The sequence below is a fragment of the Notamacropus eugenii genome, chromosome 6, assembly GCF_028372415.1.
Source record: "Notamacropus eugenii isolate mMacEug1 chromosome 6, mMacEug1.pri_v2, whole genome shotgun sequence".
Lineage (NCBI taxonomy): Eukaryota > Metazoa > Chordata > Mammalia > Diprotodontia > Macropodidae > Notamacropus > Notamacropus eugenii.
In genome coordinates, this window is record NC_092877.1 from 1208419 (window position 1) to 1227815 (window position 19397).

The following is a 19397-nucleotide window of genomic DNA, read 5'->3' on the forward strand; positions in this document are numbered from 1 at the left end:
GGACTAATGAAAAAAATTCTAAGGAAGGTGACCTAGTGCTATGAGATCTCAAGTTGTAATATAAAGGAGCAATTCTCAAAACCACTTGGTACTGGCTAAGACACAGAAATGTAGACAAGTGGAATATGTCTAAGTACTCAAGACACAGTAGGGAATGAATATAGCAATATACTGTGTGATAAATCCAAGAACCCCAGCATCTAGAATAACAACTCACTATTCGAGAAAAATTGCTGGGAAAACTGGATAACACTGTGGAAGAAACTAGACATTGAACAATGCTTGACACCATATACAAGAAAAAAGTCCAAATGGGCACAAGATCTAGGTATAAAGATTGATACTATGGACAAATTGGTGCATCAAGAAATAGTGTATTTATCAGATTTAAGGAGAAGGGAAGAATTTTTGACTAAAGTAGAGATAGAGAGCATTATGATGTACAAGATCAATAATTTTGATTACATTAAACTGAAAAGTTTTTGCACAACTAAACTCAATGCAACTAAGATTCATAAGGACGCAGAAAACTGGGAACGAATTTTTGCAGCTTGCATCTGTGATAAAAGTATAATTTCTAAAATATATACAGAACTGAGTCAAATGTACAAAAATATAAGTCATTCCCCAATTGATAAGTGGCAAAAGGATATGAACAGGCAGTTTGGAGAGGAAGAAATTAAAGGTATCTATAGCTATATGAAAAAATGCTCTAAATCACTATTGATTAGAAAGATGTAAAGCAAAACAACTCTGAGGTACCACATCACAACCATCAGATTGGCTAACATGGTGGAATAGGAAGATGATAAATGTTGGAGAAGATATGGGAGAGTTGGAACACTAATTCATTGTTGGTGGAGCTGTGAGATGATCCTACCATTCAGGAGAGCAATTTGGAACTATGCCCAAAGGGATACAAAAATATGCATACCTTTCACCCAGCAATATTGCTTCTAAGACTGTATCCCCAAGAGATCATGAAAATGGGAAAGGGTCCCACATGTACAAAAATATTTATAGTATCACTCTTTGTGGTGGCCAAAAAGTGGAAATCAAGGGGATACCCATCAATTGATGAATGGCTGAGTAAATTATGTTATATGAATATAATAGAATACTATTGTGCTATAAGAAATGATGAACAGAAAGACTTCAGAGAGGGGTAGAAAGACCTATGTGATCTGATGCTGAGGGAAAGGAGCAGAACCAGGGGAGCTTTGCGCACAGTAATGACCAGAGTGTGTAAGAGTTTTCTCTTGTAGACTTGGAACTTCATTGCAATGCAATTCAAGGACTTAAAAATTTCTCAATTGTCTTTAAAGGCAAAATGCCTTCCACATCCAGAGGAAAAAAACTATGGAATTCAATCTCAGAATGTAGCAGATCATTGTGTGTGTATGTGTGTGTGTATTATGTTTGGGTTTGTTATATGATTTCTGCCATTCATTTTAATTCTTCTACACAACATGACTATAGTGAAAATGTATTTAATAGGAATGTATGTGTAGAACCTATATACAACTGTATGCCATTTTGGGGAGGGAGGAGAGGTGTAGGAAGGAGGGAGAGGAAAATATTCTAAGTTATACGGTAGTGATTGTAGAACACTGAAAATAAATAAAATTGATTAAAAATTTAAAACAAGTTCCTAACAAGTTCCAATTAAAAAAAAATGACAATAATGTGATACCCACTAAACTTATGAGATCGTGCCAAAGCAGTTCTTAGGGGAAGCTTTATATCATTGAATGCATACATGAATAAAATAGAGAAAGAGGAGATCAATGAATTGGACATGAGGTTTAAAAAACTAGAAAAAGTACAAATTAAAAATCTCTAAGTGAATACTAAGCTGGAAATACTGCAAGTCAAAGGAGAGACTAATAAAATTGAAATTAAGAGAACTATTTAACTACTAAATAGAACTAAGTGTTGGTTTTATGACAAAAAAACAATAAAATTGAAAACCGTTTGGTCAGTTTGATTAAAAAAAGAAGAAAAACAAATTACCAATATCAAAAAAGCAAAGAGTGAACTCACCTCCAATGATGAGGGAATTAAAATATTATTTAGAAATAATTTTGCCCAATTGTATGCTCATTAACTTGACAATCTAAATGAATTGGGTAAATATTTTTTAAAAATATAAATTGCACAGAATAACAGAAGAGGGGGTTGAATACTTAAAAAACTCAATGTCAGAAAAAGAAATTGAACAAGCAGTAAATGAAATTCGTGGGAACAAAAATCTTCAGGGTTAGATGAAATTACCACTGAATTCTATCAAACATTTAAACAATAGTTAATTGCAATATTATACAGATTATTTGGGAAAATTGGTGGAATCCTATCAAATGCTTTTTTATAATACAAATATGTTACTGAGACCTAATCCAGGAAGAGACAAAACAGATAAAGAAAATTAAATACAAATTTCTCTAATGAATATAGATGCAAAAATTTTAAATATGATATTAGCAAAAAGAATACAACAAATTTTCATGAAAATAATACATTATGATCAGGTAGGATTTATACCAAGAATTCAAGACTGGTTCAATATTAGGACAATTATCAGCATTGCTGTTCATATCAACAACAAAACTAACAGAAATCATAAAATTATCTCAACAGATGTATAAAAAATACAGCATATATTCCTATTGAAAACACTGGAGAGCACAGGAATAAATGGAGCCTTCCAAAAAAATAATAAGCAGTATCTACTTTAAGCCATCACATCCTCCTTTGTTGACGAAGAAGACCGTGTCTTCAGAGAAATGATGCCATGACTTGCTCTTGGCATTGTTTTGAGTGAGGGAGTGCTGTGCAGGTCATCAGCCTCACTTTCCCTCCAAAGCCATCTGACTCCAGTGATCAGATATTCATCAGGATGACTGAAGATGATCCAGGATGCACTGGGAGATCCTGGACCTTTTAGGCCAAGGTGTTTGCAGGCACTCACTTAGGGTGAGGCAACTCCCATTCATTGAATCGGACTGTTTAAAAAGTAGTCAGGGCATAGTCCCTTTAATGAGATCAAGAAAAAGAAAGACATCAGGACAGGTAGCAACAATTACTATTGATAATCACTCTAAAGTTATGACATTCCAGAGGAGCCGTTAGGCAGGGGCCCATTATAATGGGTATAAGCTGAATGCATTTCCAATTAGATCAGGGGTGAAACAAGGATGTCCATTATCACCATTGTTATTCGATATTGTTCTAGAAATGCTAGCTTAGGCAATGAGAGAAGAAAAATAAATTGAAGGAATAAGAATAGAAAAAGAAGAAACTAAGTTTTCACTCTTTGCAAATGATATACTTAGACAATACCAGAGAATGAAGTGTAAAACGACTTGAAATAATAAACAATTCTGGCAAAGTTGCAGGTTACAAAATAAAACCACACAAATTATCTGCATTTTTATATACTACAAGAAACAGAAAGAGAAACCCCATTTAAACCTATAGTAGACACTTCAAAATATCTGGGAGTCTACCTGCCAAATCAAACCCAGGGACTATACAAACATAAGTACTAAACAGTTTTTGCACAAATAAAGTCAGATCCAAGTAAGTGTTAAACATCAGTTGCTAGTGGATATGCTGAGCTAATATAAGAAATAGCCAAATTAATTTACTTATTCACTGCCATAGCAATCAAACTACCAGATAATTATTTTCTAGAGTTAAAAAAATAATATCAAAATTAATCTAGAAGAACAAAAGTTCCAGAATATCAAGGGAACTAATGAGTAGAAAAGCTAGGGAAGGTGACCTAGCCCAACCAGATCTCAAATTGTATTATAAAGCAGCAATCATCATAACCAGTTAGCACTGGCTAAGAGATAGAGGGGTAGATCAGTGGAACAGGTTCTGTACTCAAGACACAGCAGGCAATGAATATAGCAATCTACTGTTTCATAAACCCAAGGACCCCAGCTTGTGGGATAAGAATTCACTGGCTGACAAAAATATGCTGGGAAATCTGGAAAACAGTGTGGAGAAAACTGGGCATAGATCAATGCTTGACACCATACACAAGATTAAAGTCCAATTGGATACATGATCAAGGTATAAAGATTGATACTATAAACAAATTAGTGGAGCAAGGAATAGGGTATTTGTCGAATTTATGGAGAATGGAAAATTTTTTGATCAAACAATAGATAGAGAACATTACGAAGTACAAAATGGATAGCTTTGATTTAATTAAATTGAAAAAAATTTACACAAACAAACCCAAGGCAACCAAGAATAGGAGGGAAGCAGAAAACTAGGAAAGAATTTTTGTAAATAGTGTCTGTGATAAAGGCCTCATTTCAAAAATATATGGAGAACTGATTCAAATTTACAAGAATACAACTCATTCCTCATTTGATAATGGTCAAAGCATATGAACAGGCAGTTTTCAGAGGAAAGAAATTAAAACTATCTATACCCATAAGAAAAATGTTCTAAATCAGTATTGAATAGAGAGATGCAGATCAAAACAACTCTGAGGTACCACATCACACCTATCAGATTGGCTAATGTGACAAATCAGGAAGATGATAAATGTTGTAGAAGATGTGGGAGAGTTGGAACACTAATTCCTTGTTGCTGGAGCTGTGAGATGGTCCATCCATTCCGGAGAGCAATTTGCCCAAAAGACTACAAAAAGGTGCGTACTCTTTGACTCAACATTATCATTTCTAGGACTTTATCCCAAAGAAATCCTTAAAAAAGGTAAGGAGTTCCACATGTACAAAGATATTTAAAGTAGCTCTCTTTCTAATGGCCAAGAACTGGAATTCAAGGGGATGCCCATCATCTGGGGAACAGTTGAACGAACTGTGCTGTATGAATGTAATGGAATACTATTTTGTGCTATAAGAACACATGTTGAACAAGAAGACTTCAGAGAGGCCTGCAAGGTCTTACATGAACTGATGTTGACTGAAAGGAGTAGAACCAGGGGAACGTTGTACACAGCAACCATCACAGTGTGTGAGGAATTGTTCTGGTAGACTTAACCCTTCACAGTAATGCAAGGACCTAAAAAGTCCCCAATGTTCTCTTGAAACAAAATGCCTTCCACATCCAGAGAAAGAACGCAGAATGAAGCAGTCCATTGTCTCTTGTGTTATGTATTGTTTTGTTTTGTTTTCTTGATTTCTCCCATTCATTTTAATCCTTCTATGAAACATGACTAAGGTGAAAAGGTATTTCATAAGAATGTATGTGTAGAACCTATATAAGATTACACCCTTCTTGGGGAGGGAGGAGGGAGGAGGGGGAGGGTGTTTCGGGGAGGAGGAAAGTTCGAAGATATATGGAAGTGATTTTAGAAGACTGAAAACAAATAAATTAATCAATTAAAAAACAAAAACAAAAATTGCTAGCTCTATTCCTTCCCAGTGAGTATTGTTGGTAACATAGAAATCATGATGATTTTACATCAATATTTCAAGAGAAATTGGCCTATAATTTAATAGCTTTGTTTTTGATCTGCTTAGTTTAGGCATCAAAACCATATTAGTGTCATAAACAAGGAGTTGTTCTAATTGTATGTATAATATTGGCATTAACTTCTGAATTTTTTTTCCCCTGATGCAGTGCATGTATCAATTCTTCAGTTCATTTTTCTAAGAATGGTATATTTACATACTGTATTTCCTAATCTACTGAGTTGGGAAATTTACGTTTTATGTGGCTATTCATCCATTTCATTTAAAATGACAGTTTTACAATCACCTAAGAGATAAAAATAGTTCCTACTAATTGGTTAATTTCATTGACGTTTGTTATGGTTTCCCCATTTCATTTTTGATTTGGGTAATTTTATGTTCTTCTTGTTTAAGTCAAATTCACCAACGATTTGTTCTTATTTAAGCTATTTTCTTAGTTCCATGCACAATTCTTTAATCCATTCTTTCTCACTTTCATTAATTTACGGATTTATATAAGTAATTTTTCTCCAAGTACTGCTCTGAGGGAATGCCACTAATTTTGAAATGTCGTCTCATGGTTGTAATTATCTTAAATGAAATTTTGAATGATTCCATCATTTTTCTTTGACTCCCTCTCCGTTTAGGAGTATTTAGTTTCCGACTGACTTTTATTGAATTATTTCATAATTTATTGAATATAATTTTATTTCATTATAATCAAAAAGTGTGTATTTAATTTGTCTGATTCTCTGCATTTCTGGTGATGTTTTATGCCATCAAGCATGCTCAAATTTGTGAATATGTCATAAAAGACTGAGGAAAGTTATAATTTCATTTCCCAATCAGTTTTCTCAAGAGGTCTAGCATATCTAAATTTTCTAAAGTTTTATTCATCTCCTTAAGTTTTTTTCCTAATTTTAATGTGAAAACACCTATAACAAAGTCGCAAAGAAAAAAATATTCAAATTGAACAGAAGCCCAACAAGAACAAAAGAAAAATCTAATAGTGGTAATGAAAATATTAGGAGAAAAGAGTAATAAAAATTAGGAAACAATCAACCGCTTGTTAAAAAAATGTGATATAAGAGAAGGCAAATTTAGGGAAAGGTTAATCAGAATGCAAAGCTTTATGGAGTGTGGGGAGGGGAGAAATGGTGACAAAATGTACAACTTAAAATTTTGTGGAAAGGGATATCGAAACCTAAAAATGAATAAACATTTAAAATAAAATTAAATATCATAAGGGAAGGTGACAAGTAGTATTGGATCCTGGACCTACAGATAATCATAGAAAGAACTAGGTCTTAATCTTTTTCAGTTTTTCTTCTTTTAATTGATTTAATTCCTTCTATATCTTGCCTTCTAATTCTCTGGGTTTTTTCCTGTCTGCCTGGTCTGACAAAACTGCTAGATGTTTAGCCTTTCTTGAAGGAAAAGAAAACAATCCTACTGGCATTCTAGCTAACTCCTCAATCACAGTAGGAAAATGCTCCAATAATCTAGGCCATGGGTGGGGAGACTGAGTCCAAACTGGATGCAAAGAATCCCACTTGAGGATCTAGAGGGTCACACGTGGCTTTTGATTCCAGACATGAAAGGCCAGGTTGGCAAAAGTTCCCAATCCTGTACTTCCCCAACAAAGGGTTCCCCTTCCCACACAAGTTTTCCTCTGGGCTTCAGGCTTATAAAGCGTTTATTTAGAGGGACTTTTTTGAACTAATGGGTCTCACTGATTGTGTTCTCCTCAGAGCCGTAAACTTGTTTTGAGCTACAAAGACCCTTCCTACTCTGTACTCCAGGGCTTTGAGCTTCCTTGTACTAATTTTGCCAAATGTTTTGCATGATTTTACACGAATAATTGATATCATATTGCTTGCCTTCTCAATGGATGGGGGAAAGATGAGTAGGAGGGAGGGAGAGAATTTAGAACTGAAAAAAAATTAAGTGATTGTTAAAAAGAGATGTACAATATAAATGATAATTTCATTCTGTCAAAAAAAATTCTCAAAAATAGTGGAAAATAACTCCATAAAAACATAATTAACTAAATGGTAAAAGAAGTACAAAAATCACGGGATAAAAAAGAATTCCTTTAAAACACAATAAGTTAAATAGAAATGGAGTTATTGCAGCTCAATAAAAAAAAATTACTTAAAAATTACTATCAAGAATTGGAAAATAATGACTCCATAAGACAAGAAACAATAAAACAAAGTTAAAGGAATAAAAAAAAAATGTGAAATTTATGCTGGAAAAAAAACTGAGCTGGAAAATAGATGAAGTAGAGATAAACTAAGAATTATTGAATTACCTGAATTTCAACATACAAAAGAGCACAGACATCATATTTCACTACACTGTAATGCAAAATTGCCCTGTATCTTAGATCCTGTTGATAAAATGAAATGGAAAGAATGCACTGATCACTATCTGAAACATTTTGCAAAATAAAATCTCACAGAAAAAGAATAGGCAAATTTCAGAGTTTCTAGAGCAAAAAGAAAATACTTCAAATACCCAGAAAGAAAAAATTCATACATTATAGAGAGGTAAGCAAGGTCCAGGAACATTTTTCTGGAGTCACACAAGAAATTAAAAAGGAGTGGTGGAATTTGATATCCACAATTTGCTTCATTATCCCACAAAAGATCCTCTTTCAAGATTTTATTAACTTTTGTTCTATTTAAAAGACAAAATAATGTCCCCACATTAGTGCTTTTTCACTCTTTGAAATAATGATAAAACCAAAGCAAATTACATTCTCAAATTTTCTATGTTAAAATGAATAGCATTTTCAAAGGCATAAAACACATTGAATTTCAAGGAAAATGAAAATTATATGGAAATATAATCATCAAAATGTTAAAATTCGTGGATCCAACTTAAGAACTCCTGGATATTATCCCAATTATTATCATATAACAATTTCAACTCATGCAGTTTGGACTAAGTTTCCTTGAAAAAATAAAAAAAAATAATTTACTTGAGCATATTATGTGTTGCCTGAAGTCAATCGGGTGCTCCATAGTTTCTTCATGGCATTTTTTACTTCTGCATTCCTTAGGGTATAGATCAAAGGATTGAGGAAGGGAGTCATAATGGTATAAAAAATAGTCACCAACTTATCAAGAGGGAAGGTAGTTGGTGGGCGAATGTACATAAATATGCAGGGACCAAAGAATATGACGACAACAAAGATATGGGAACTGCAGGTGGAGAGGGCTTTGCGCTTCCCCTCTGCACTGTGATTTCTCAGGGAGTGCAGTATCATTGTGTACGATATCATCAGCAAAAGAAAGCTTACTGAGCATATGGCTCCACTATTGGATACTACAAAAAGGTTTAATACATATGTATCCATGCATCCCAGTCTCAACAAAGGTTGCAAATCACAGATGTAGTGGTCAATAACATTGGGACCACAGAAGGACACTTTCAAAATAGGGATTATCTGGGCAATAGAATGCAGAAATGACCCTATCCATGCCAGTAGAATCAGTATCCCACACACCCTGCGGTTCATGATGACTGAGTAGTGTAGAGGTTTACAGATGGCCACAAAGCGGTCATAGGCCATTAAAATGAGGACAAATACTTCCATGCAGCCAAAGAAATGCATGGCAAATACCTGGGTCAGGCACTCATCAAAAGAAATAGTATTCTTGTGAGAGAGGTTGTCCACAATCAGTTTGGGTGCAGTGGTGGTAGCGAAACAAGAATCTGCAATGGACAAGTAGGTTAAGAAAAAGTACATAGGTGAACCAAGTGTGTGACTGGTCTTGATTGTCACAACAATTAATAGGTTCCCCACCACGGTGGCAGTGTAGAACACCAAGAAAATGCCAAATACTATTTTTTGCTTCTCTGGGTCCTGAGTCAGTCCAAGCAGAATGAATTCAGTCACATTGTTTCTCATCTCTAGGCCTCAAGTGGGAAGGACACAGGTGAGAACTAGTTAATATAAGAAAAGAATAAAGAACAATTAATAGAGAAGAATTTGAGAGATCTTCATAAAAGAAACACTACATGACTTTCTAAATTTAAGCTTCTATTATTTAGATTTTCAAAGTCTTAGATCAGAGAGCTTTAAGGAGAAAGTCTCCCTATAATCTTCTCCAGTTCATCTAACACAATTCTTGCTCATGCGATATGTGTTTGTGTGTGGGGTGTGATTTCTCTGTGTGTGTGAGTGTCTATATGTGTGTATGTGAGAGAGACAGAGAGACAGAGAGAGTTACAATGTCCTCTGTGCAGTAACACATATACAACACCATGTATAAACTTACAGGAAGACATGAATGGATAAGCATGTGTGGGTAGAAATCATCATCACTGGATAGAAGTATTAGTTCATTGATCCATTTGATAATTTTAATTTATGTTACCATTTTACTGTGTATGTGTGTGTGTGTGTGTGTGTGTGTGTGTGTGTGTGTGTGTGTGTGTGTGTGAGAGAGAGAGAGAGAGAGGAGAGAAGAGAGAGAGAGAGAGAGAGAGAGAGAGAGAGAGAGAGAGAGAGAGAGAAAGAGAGATTTAAAAGCTCAAACTGTCTCCCCAACTTTCCACCTTTAACATCTGGAAGATAGTTAACTATAATCTTCTAACATACATACAAATCTGCTAGAAACAATATAGACCTAAATTGTGCTTATTCTGTAATTCTTTTCATAGAATATCAAATTTCGAAGGGAGCTCATAAGTTGTCTTAGGCCACTGACACAAAAAGGAATACATTTTTACACCTTCCCCAGTAAATAATTATCCAACCTCCAAGCGAATATAACTGGTAAAAAATAAAATTTCATTGTGTTTCTACTATACTTTAGAACAGATCAAAGTACTTAGATGATTTTTTTCCCTCATATGAGGTTTGTGTTTACTTCTCTGTAACCTACAAAAATTGTTACTATTTCGATCCTGTGAGATCAAATATTCAACACTTTGATCTCTCTCTCTCTCTCTCTCTCTCTCTCTCTCCTCTCTCTCTCTCTCTCTCTCTCTCTCTCTCTCTCTCTCTTTCACTCTGTCTCCTCTCCTTCTCCGTCTCCCTCTTTCCCTGTTAACTGCCAGCCCTACCAATAATTAATAATGACTCTCATATTCTCTATAAGCTTTCTATTTTCCATGGTAAAGATTGCGAAATTTTACCTTTATGGTTGCCCTTCTCTGAATATGTTAGAAATCATCAATGTCCCTCTCCAAATATGTTACCCATACTTGGCACCATAGTCCATATGTGAGTCACCAAGGGAAGAATTCATTAGAATTATCACCTTTCTTATACTGAACGCTAGGAATCAAACACGCTCCAAGGTCCCATTAAAATATTTGGTGCCATGTCAGATAATTTACTGCTATTAAGCACATAGTTTAATACATCATGCATTAAGTCCTAATAGAGACATTAAATATTATCAACGCTAAGCAAGCAAATTGATAAGCAAATCGAAATCCAGGTAGCCAATTTTGCTTGCCCGACATGATCCTGATGATACTTGGTTACTAGATCAGTTTCAGATTAGTAAATTGCCTGTCTATGGCTGTTTACCTTATATTATTTCGTTGAATGCTTCAAAGAACATGAAGGATTTTTATTTTCATTCCTATAAAATGATATGTTGTCTTGGACAATGACAGTAGATTGTCAAACCAATATGTTAGCTTTTTCATCCATTTACAAATATGATGTCTAACATCTATGACTTTATCTAAAATCATTCCTAAAAATGTCTAACACGGGAAAAAAAATGTAATACCTTGATATATAAGTAATGATTTCAAAGAACTCTCTCTCTCTCTCTCTCTCTCTCTCTCTCTCTCTCTCTCTCTCTCCCTCCCTCCCTCCCTCCCTCTCCCTCCCTCCCTCCCTCCCTCCCTCCCTCTCTCTCTCTCTCTCTCTCTCTCTCTCTCTCTCTCTCTCTCTCTCTCTCTCTATATATATATATATATATATATATATATATATATATATATATACATTCCCTGTAAAATTGTGTGGAAGAGCCTTTTCAGGTTTGATTATTCCCATTTTATTGTTGAGGCAGGGAAAGTTAAAAAGGTGTTACATGACTCATTGAGGGTCACAAATGTAATAAATATCAGAGGAAATAATGAGGTGCCGCTATTTCCTCCTTATTCCATGTCTACTACTAATCCACAACACTGTAATGCCTCTGGTTACAGATCCTAGTTATTGCAACCAATGGATTCATTCATTATTGTTATTGGCATCCAGCATTTCATGTTTTTCCTTTTTCAGATTTTAATACCAGGAGAGAATATTTATGTTTCCCTTCCAATGCTCTCCTTTATCTTTGAAAATGTCATTTTTATTTCCCAATGTCAAATTTATATTCAATATTTCTTTAAAGCAGTCCTTGAAGTCTTGAAAATTTCTTAAAGATCATTAGCAATATCAAATGATTTTGTAGAAAAAGAGGACAGATGAAGAGAGTAAAAAAAAAGGCAGATGAAGGGAAGAGAAGAGGGACGATAAAGGGAGAATATGAACAGAAACACAAACCTATAGCCACACACATCTAAACATGATATACCTACATACACAAATATATCTCTAGTGTTTAATTTATAGCATTGTCATGAGACTCAAATTAAATAATGCATTGAAATCACTTTGAAATTTATGATACTGCTACTTCAGACACTTTCTGAACCAAACAATTTCTGGAAGCAGGTATAATAGCAACTGGCAACTAAGTTTTCCAAATTGGAAACTGAAGTGTGAGAAGATTTTGGTAGAACAAATTTCCCCTTTACTTTGTTACAAGGTGTCAAAACTTCAGTTTGAGTCAGACAGTCATAAATTAAGAATCAGACAGTAACTAAGAGGGCACCATAGCAGTCCCGGTAAAATTGAATAAAAAAAATCATACAAGAAATGTTATTGGCTCTTTGCTCTAGTAGCTAAGAGAGGGTCCAAACTTACATTGTATAAAACCAAGGTCAGCACTTAATGAGCACTGGGAATTCCAGTATGTCAGCTACACGTTCTATCATTCAGTCTCTTGTCCTGTAAACTAAAAAGAATAAAATAAACATTGATTAAGCACCAAGAATTTTAAATTAGCATCACATTTGATCCCCACAATTACCTTAGAAAGCATGTGATATTATTATCCCCATTTTATAGTTTTGCAAACTAAGTCAGACAGAGGATAAATGATTTTCTCAGGGACACATGATTGTTAAGCACAACAGACTTCATTGGAAATTGATTCTTCCTGACTTCGGGCTCAAAAGTTTCTACTCTCCTTCCTAGCAAGGTTCTAAGCAAATAATCACATTCGCCTTTTAAATAGCACTTTAAGGAATGCTCAGCTTTCTAATTACAAAATTTTATATAGAATCAACAAGATATAAGTTCTAGGATTCAAGACTGCAGGTATTATCCTTAGTTTGCAAACAAGGAAACTGAAGAATATGGTATGTGATTTGCATAGTGTCACAAATAAGAAATATAATATATAGGATTTGAACTCAGGATTCCTAAGATGTAAAAAATCCAGACTTTGAGCAACTACATTACATTCTTTAATAATAGGAAACTCTAAGGATGAAAATATTTTAGTCAGTACTTTATAACCATCAATCAATATATTAAATAATAACCAATGTTATTGGTCCGCAAATAGTAAGGAATGAGAAAAGAGATAAAAATGTCATTTAAATTTATTTACACTTATTTTAATATATCATTATGACCAAGAGAGATATTTTTGGCAGTCTATTATGTGTTCACAAGCTAATAATAGTAATAATTATAACTAAAAATATATGGTGCTTTAAGTTTTTCAAAGCATTTTTAAATTATTTCATTTTATCCACACAATGATCCCAAAAGATTGGTACTAGTATTATCACCATGTTTCAGATAAATAAACTGATGTTGAGATAAGTTAAGTGAGTTTCTCAGGGTAACATATTTGATTAGTGTCTAAGTGTGGATTTGAACTCAGGTCTTCTTGATATACTATCTGGCCATTTGGCTACTTCAACACCTAATTATCCAACTATAAACAAATATAAAACCACTATGTGTGCACAGTGCAAGTCCTAGGAAAACTCTTCCCTTTTCCTTTATTTTTTCTTTTCATGTTCCCTTTTTCCTTCCCCCTCTTCCTGACCCTTCTTTTTATGTCCCTTCTCTCTTTCATTTTTCTTTCCTTTTTTCTTTCTTTCTTTTTTAATTTGAGTGGTTTCCGCCTCTCAACTTACCCTCCTATATTCTCCTAAATGAAGAACAAGTTATTTTTTTCCAGAAGATTATGGAGAAATATATCCACAGTGACAATAAATTACTGGTAATAGGTAGAGTGGATTTCCCTTTCAGCTCTTAAAAGAAGAAAAATGAAGGATATAATCAGTTACAGATAGTTAAACTCTCCGAGAGCTCTCACTGGTATCCCTAGCAATGTGGGTAAAGAAGGAGTGATACTGCAAGATTTTGTTGGAACCATTGAGATTAGACCATTTCAGGGCATTTCTACTCATAATTTTTGCCCTTCCTTCCATTTTTTCTCTGTGTCTCTGTCTGTCTGTGTCTCTCACTCTGTGTGTGTGCGTCTGTCTGTTTGAGGTTGCAGCAGCGGATGTATCAGACCCATCGCACCGTGATTTTCGTACTTTACAACTTCACATTCCCTGCAGTTTAAAGAGAATCAAGTCAGTCCCATTGTTTTATTGGCACCTATGTTCTAAGTATACACTTGCCAGTCAGGCTGAGATCGTATTCTACTCAATCAAAACTCTGTCCCAGAAAAAAGTATCAATCCATGTGTTGTGACATATCACAACAGTTATTTAAAATTCCATTAAAATTGAAGTTATTATAAATTGATTTCTACTCCTTTTAGTCCCTGATTAATTCCCACATTATTTCTCAGTTTCTAAAGATAATTGGCCCCTGATGGGAAAATAATAGTTTGAAATCCATCAATACTTTTTTCAATAATAATTAATTGAATACTAACAAATGAAAGATAAATAATACTGGGGAAGGGTCCTATACTATTTGACACCTTTTGTGTGACCTTAAGCACACACATATAGATGACGTTATGAATGCTATAAGCTCTCAGAAACTACCTTATTATCTATGAAATGAAGGCTTCCGACCAGAGTACCTCTAATTTTCTTTCTATTAAATGCCCTGAAAATTCTACAAACAGTAGATGAAAAGCAGTACAAACTTTAACATTGCCTTTACGTGCTTAGATTTTGTTGGGAAACTGAGACAAGTGAAAAGATCACATCATACATGAGGGGAAATAATTGAGGAGATTTATTAATTAATATCTGAAGAATGAATAATCGCTTGATTCCAAGACTTCAGTCTTACGTTATTTGATATTTTTTCTAAAATTAAGTATCTATTTTGATTCTAGATGATTTTAATAAAACATAGTTTGATATAATTCCATATATAATGCACATAGAAGTAAATAAAAGTCTAACTGAAAACCTGGAAATAGATTGGAGAATGCTGATTAGACAAGAAATAGCAATGGTGATAATTACTACTGTACCACCAATTCAAATGAACCCTAACCTTTCCGTCAGACCTTCTATAACCCACTTTAGGATTTGTTCCTTCTTTCTGTCTTCCTTGCATCTCTCTGCTTTCTCCTTTTTTTTGTAATAAAATGCTAAAATTAGGACTTGCTTTTATCATCTTGTTTACGTGTTTTATTTAATCTATAAAATCGAGGTTTCATGATATTTTTCAAGGACAGAGTATTTTCTTGTTCTTTCATTAAAAGAAAGGAAAATTAATAGGTTTTTTGTTTGCTTTCCTCTGGTTTTTGATTGATTTTCTTTTCCTTTTGGCTCACTAGTCTTAGAAAAAATAAAATATTTTGTTTTCTTATCAACCCATTAGCCATATTATCATCTTCTTTTGAGAACTGACAATGTTTTTCATTATCTTTAAAAAAAATGAAAAGGCTGAAACTTGCAGATCTGTTTTTTGTCTCTGTAATCTGTCTCAGTAATATTAATTCTAAGGATTTTAATTATCTATCTGTATAATTGGCATGTTTTATGGTTGAGAGAACACTGAAACAATGAGGAATTATGAAAATGCCTGTCTCTATGGCTCATTGTGTAATACAGATAGGTTTTATTTTATTTTAAATCTTTTTTAAAAAAATTATTTTTAAATTTTTCCACTATCTATGTGTAAATTGTCAATTAAAAAAATGGAACCTACTTACGTTACAAGACTCATGGGAGGCTAATATGAATGTACAGAAAGTTGCCATATCTACACGTATAAGGTAAATTAAATGAATACGGAAATAATTATTCCATCTAGTCAAACAACTCAGAAATATCTAAGAACCTTGATTAGTCTTCTCTAATTCCTGCTTTCACCTTGTCAGTTCTCTGTTCAAATAGACACACTGTTCCTTGCCTTCATTTGGTGCCTAATAATCCTAAATCTCTTAGTCTCTTATTAAAAATCCCTCCAAAATACAAAGTCAGTCTGTTCTTGCAACTGGTATCAAATATGTTGTTCTCAAATCATCATTCCATCCAGAGTGTTTTGTAGAATGGTAAAGTTATCATAGAGAGAGTGTTGAAGGCTGGGACATAGAGTAGTTGATGGTGGTTGCTCTGTGGATAGTGTTTGGCTTGGAGTCAGGAAGATATGAGTTCAAAGACCATGTCAGACAATTTTTAGCAGTATGACTGTGATAAAGTAAATAAGTCTTATCTTGCTTAGCAGGAAAATGGAGATAATAATAGCAACTAGCTCCATGAGTTGTTTTGAAGATCAAATAACTTGTCATGCAAAGTCTTCTACAATCTTTAAAACATGTTATAGATAATATGTATTACTATTATTAGAAAAAAAGACTAGTGATAAGAATGTGCTACCTGGATCTGGATAGAGTACCTGCATAAATGAATTCAGAGAAAATTAGAGGGGATTCGGGAATAAAGAAGAGAATCAGAATGACAACGAAAAGAGAAAAAGATCATAGGACAATATTCATTGCTTCATCACCTCCCCCTGTGTCTTTTACCCATTAATTAAGATGAGTGTCGATAGAATTACCTGATAAGGAATTAACCGCTGAACGCTACACCAATTGATCCAAATTCTTCATTTAAAATATGAGGAAACTTAGCCCTAGGAAAGTTAAGTGAATCCCTGAAGGTCATACAGTGCTTAAAAGTGAACAGCTGGGATTGATCTTATTTCCTATGATAACAAATCAAATATTCTGAATGATATTACACCTTGGCTACCAGATAGTCTTTAACTCGTAATTGCATCCTGTTTGCTAATACCATTTTCTTAAATGTAAAGCAAATAGGCAAAACCTGAATAAAAATACAAAGTTAACAAAACCACTGAAGAATCACTAACCTTTATTTTTCTTACCTTGAACTTGAAGACCTCTTAGTCACTTTACAACTGCATGTTCTGAAGTTTGGAGAGGGTTGTACAAATGCAACATTTAAAACCTGGGCTTAATTTTACTTGTTCCTTCAGGAAGATCCAGCATGCCTTCAAAGTCAGTAGAAACAGTGAGCCTAGAAGCAGATTGTTCACAATATAAGGTGGAAAAATATATCAGAAAGGTCATAAAGGTCATTTGCCTTCTATTTTCACCTTTCCAATTCTTGCCTTCTTAAATGGGGATTCACTTACAAACTTCATCTTTCATCCTCTGTCCTTGGAAGATACAATGAATTCAATAAGCATTTATTAGAATACCAACATGTTCTTGGCACTAAGCCACCTAGTGTCACATCTGAATGAAATTACTGTAACATCAGCTAAAACTACACTGTGGTGTGGTGATAAGAGATCTGCCTGTGGATTCAGTTGTGTTATATGTTACTATGATCCTAGAAAGCAAAGTTATGGAGGGACTCAGTTCCAGATGAAGTTCTTTAAGATCATAAATTACAAAAAATTTGGAGATTTATGGTTCATTAGATAATCTCCTCAAAAATATTCACTATTTTAACAAAATCCCAGTCCCAGCCCACCTGTGCTCTCAAAAATAAGTTTAAACAAAGTGACCATTTTTTAAAAACAAATTGGAAGTTTATGATATTCCTTAGACTACCATCAAATTACACTACTTTCTTGAAGACCAAGAAGTAATGCTAGATGACATACTTAACTTTGATCGAATATATGGGGTGTTCTTTAAATTTCATAAGGAACATTTTTCTGTTTTCTGTTACAATAAATGATAAAGCTCTACTCTCTGATATGTACTCTGATTCACAGTGAACAGTTAAAGTAAAGTCTTTCTTAGTCACACAGATACTTATAGATATTGCATTAAAGTTCAGAAATTTAGAAAACTGATTCTGTCACCAGAGAAATAAGAAACGAGTCTCTGTGGGGTGGTAGGCGCCTCTAGTTCATTTCACTGTGGTCACTGAAGAAGGAAACTTCCTTAGCCAACTACGGCCGTCTGCCTGAGTGCTAGCTTTGGCTGAATTACCAGCTAAGTGAATTCTATAGTCAACATATTTTTTTTTTCTCCCATCTATGAAAGTTAAAAATCACTTCATTAATGATGTTGTAATGAGACAAATTTCTCATTATAAATGCCTGGAATGTCTTTGGAATAATGCAATGATATCCAGAAGTACATTTCCTAAGATTTTATTTAATTGAAAATTTAAAACATTTATTAAAAAGCCAGGCAATGTATTACACCCCAGGGAAAAAATAAACAAACAAAAAGGAAACTAGCCTCTCCCTATCTAACTGAGTTATAAAGCATATAAAGAGATAAATAAATTATATATACATATATATATGCATGTATATACAGGCATATATAGGTATACATGTGTATATACACACATATATGCATACATATGTGTGTGTAAATATATACAAATCTACACAGAGAGATGGACAAATAGAGGGATAGATAGATAGACATGAAGAAAATACATGGTGAAAAGACAGGTAAATGATAGTTGATTGTGGAGTGTGGAGTGTGTTCGTCCTTCATTCCTGAAGAGCAAAACGCCACCAGAGAAATAATGACATGACTTGTACTTGACTTTTGTTTTGAGTGAGGGAGGGCTGTGCAGGTCACCAGCCTCACTTCTCCTCCAGAACCATGTGAATCCAGTGACCAGATATACATCAGGATAAGGGGAGATGACCCAGGATGAGGCAATTGGGGTTAAGTGACTTACCCAAGGTCACACGCAGCTAATGAGTGTCAAGTGTCTGAGGTGAGATTTGAACTCAGGTCCTCCTGACTCCTGCACTGGTGCTCTATCCACTGCACCACCTAGCTGCCTCTAGCTGATTGTACATACACAGACAGAGAGAAATATTTGAGAGATAGGCAGAACAATATATGAAAATATGAGGTGTTAGGCAGAAAACTAGATAAATGGATATAGATGGTAGATTGCAATTAAACAGATGAATATATAGTAAATAGACCGTGGATAGACTGACAGATCCGAACATTAGCTTCCCCTTAGCAAATAACTAGTCAGTAAACCTTTTTAAAGTGCCCACTATATTCCAGGATTGTAACAAATAGTAAGGATACAAAACTATAGTCCCTGCCTTCCAGGAGTTACCAATGGAAAAACGAGAGTGGATAGTCTTAAAACAAGATGTCAGAGACACCAAAATTCGGGGCTCCTTTCCCTTATCTCATATTTGGCTGCCTGCATGTTCCAACTAAATACATTTCTCTGCAAAAATCTTTCTGTTTTCTCTGCAGTACTAGTATTTAACATCCATTGAGTTTCTCCAGTTTTTGCAGGATACATCCTGTTTGTACATAGTTGTCTGCATGGGGTCAACATCATTAGATAGTGAGCTCCTTAAGGAGCTCAGGGTGTGTCTTTTGACAGTTTTTGATTCCCCAGTGCCTAGCCAGGGCCTGCATAATAGGCCCCTGATACAGTTTGTTGACTGACCAATAGAGAAAC

The 19397-nt window shown here is 34.3% G+C and overlaps 1 protein-coding gene across 1 annotated transcript; it reads right to left on the reverse strand.

The window, feature by feature from the left end:
* Window positions 1-8430: 8430 nt before the first annotated feature.
* On the reverse strand, window positions 8431-9354 carry LOC140510984 (olfactory receptor 4C11-like). The gene has a single exon (XM_072619959.1). The coding sequence runs from the start codon at window positions 9352-9354 to the stop codon at window positions 8431-8433; it is 924 nt and encodes a 307-aa protein (XP_072476060.1).
* Window positions 9355-19397: the final 10043 nt, after the last annotated feature.

Coding starts and splice junctions, on each gene's coding strand:
- LOC140510984 (XM_072619959.1), bottom strand. CDS start 9,354: ATGAGAAACAATGTGACTGAATTCATTCTGCTTGGACTGACTCAGGAC.